General features: G+C 62.3%; 1 protein-coding gene across 2 annotated transcripts in view; it reads right to left on the bottom strand.

Annotated features, from left to right (window-relative positions):
- LOC113214818 (chondroitin sulfate synthase 1-like) overlaps positions 1-2,192 on the bottom strand; it is a 9,597-nt gene that overhangs the window by 4,933 nt on the left and 2,472 nt on the right. The window contains exons 1-4 of one of the 2 annotated variants that reach the window (XM_052275274.1): positions 1,350-1,502; positions 822-1,219; positions 583-746; positions 260-499 (exon numbers count right to left, since the gene is read on the bottom strand). In XM_052275274.1, the coding sequence (XP_052131234.1) occupies positions 260-499; positions 583-746; positions 822-1,218 (801 nt within the window). In that variant the 5' untranslated portion in view covers position 1,219; positions 1,350-1,502. Of the gene's footprint in view, positions 1-259; positions 500-582; positions 747-821; positions 1,220-1,349; positions 1,503-2,192 lie in introns of those variants that run through there. The other variant, XM_026434306.2, reaches the window with a different exon arrangement.

Raw genomic sequence — 2,192 nt, forward strand, 5'->3', positions numbered from 1 at the left:
GCCTGGTCCAGAACAAGCGATACGTATCGTTAGCTCGCAAGGACGGGAGCAGAAGCTCGGTTCATGTTGGTCAGATTATCCAAACCGCCGAAGCGAAGTTCCCACACATCGTAGCTCAGCCCACCCCCCAGCGGCCCACCCAGTTAGCCCACAGACACAACACATGTCACAGGAGAAGCCGGGGCCGTCCGTACGCTGCGTCTCCGCTGCTGCCAGCGCCACCGCGAGGCGGCGACCTGGAGGACGACGTGACACCCACCTCGTACGACCAGGTGCAAGGGATGCCGGCGAAGCGCTGCACGCATCGGCCCAACTCCACGTCCTCGTGCGTCGTGTACAAGTTCTTGAGGCAATGCTTGACGTGCGGGGCGACGCGGGACAGCGTCTCGCGGCTGAAGAGCACCCCCGGTCCGCCCATGCAGAAGTTTTCGTCGAACTCGAGCGACAGCAGGCCAAACTCCTCCTGGTTGCCGCGTCCAGCCTGTCCGATGAACTGGGGCTGTGCGAGAGAGAAGGCACGGAGGTCAGGGACCCTGCAGAGAAGATGGAATGAGGAACCAACTAGTTTAAAATCAAAATTACCTTCGAACTGTCGACCGAACGGAGAAGCTTCTCGAGCTTGTCAGGGCGCACGTAGACGTCGTCATCCGCACGCAGGAACCACTCGAAGTGGTCGCCGTATTGCTCCCACAGGTACTCGATCATGCGGAATGACTTCTTCTGCGGCGGGTACGAGTCGTCCACCCCTAGAGGGGTCAAGAGGTCACAGGCGTCAGTGAGGCCAACTGATCGCAGCGAGACTGCGTGCTACACCCACTCACCCTTGAGCGCGACGAGGGGCAGGTCTGGGCGGTTGGGCGGCGGCCGCGAGTAGCTGGCCGAGAAGAAGGCGATGCCCCCCGGCAGCTCCTTGCCCCACGTGTCCCAGACGGCGGCCGCGCGCGTCGGCAGGTACTTGTCGGCCGTCATGACGCCCACCATGACGAGGCTGCGCCGGCCGCCGGGCTTGCTGTCGGGCTCCAGGAGGTGCAGGGGGTCGTGGTCGTCGCCGTAGCCGGGCGGGCTGGGCGGCGACGTCCACCGCTCCGACCCGGGGCCGTAGCCGAAGCCAAAGCCGAAGCCCGAGCCCGCGGACTGGGCGGCGGCGGCGGCGGGGCCGGAGCCCGGCGCGGGCACGGCGCCGTCAGGAGGGAAGCACTGGCGCCCGATGTCCGGCATCCTGCAATGGAAAGCAGAAGTTTCAATACGCAGAAGTACTTGAGTAGGCACCAAGGAGGTATACTGTGCAATATCATTGACGGGCAAAAAGACCACCCGAGCGAAAAAAAAAAAAATGCAAGTTCCCTTACAGACTATTCGCCGGAGTACTCGCTCGAAACTTCTTTTTAAGGTACTGTTGTGTGAAGTATTTTCCCCCTCGTCAGACAGACTGTTGGAAAACCCTCCAAGGCGACTATGTCTGCTTACACACGCTGCCGTAGAGTAGCTGCCCGGGTTAATCCCTTATGTCACTCTCGCCTCGGTTATCGCCGCACACGCGTGCAGGCCCGCTACGCGAGCTACGCGAGCCGCGAGGTACCGCCAGGGCCTCCGCCTCCACCGCCCGACACAGAACATTTAGCCATGCCACACATAAATTATTTCTTGCCAGAAAGAGAGAGAATGGGCGGGGCTGGGGACTGCGAATATGTATGACGGCTGAGGGGGAAGGGGGGGCGGCCCCGGGGTATCGGGTTCCGAACGTCAACGCGAGGCCGAGCAGTAGCCGGCGGCAGCGTCCTGGCCGCGAGCGTCACTTCTTGTACTTGGGATGGGGATGACTTGGTCTGACCGCGCTGCTCTGGTCGCGCGCAAGCGCAAGGTCGAATGCCCCTCCGGGGAGTGGCGACGCCAGGGCGAGGCATCGCCTGCCGGCGTGAAGGGGCGGTGCGACCGTAAAGCAACTCTTTTTGCCTCGTTTCCATTCGGCGGGTCCATCGGGATGCTGCGGCTGCCCCCCCCCCCCCTTCCCTCCCGGTCTTCCCCTTCCCGCACACGGGTACGGACCCGCACCACCGCCCGACAAGAAAATTACAGCACCGATCGGTTCTGCTTAGTTCTGCTCGAAGCGCGGGCCGGGCAAGATCGAATATAATCAATTTATTGAATCTTTGCAAACACGACCTGCCTCCAGTCATTTGGGTTGGGGGCGG

The sequence above is a fragment of the Frankliniella occidentalis genome, unplaced genomic scaffold (genome assembly GCF_000697945.3).
Source record: "Frankliniella occidentalis isolate FOCC.00 unplaced genomic scaffold, Focc_3.1 Scaffold559, whole genome shotgun sequence".
NCBI classification, from domain to species: Eukaryota; Metazoa; Arthropoda; class Insecta; order Thysanoptera; family Thripidae; genus Frankliniella; species Frankliniella occidentalis.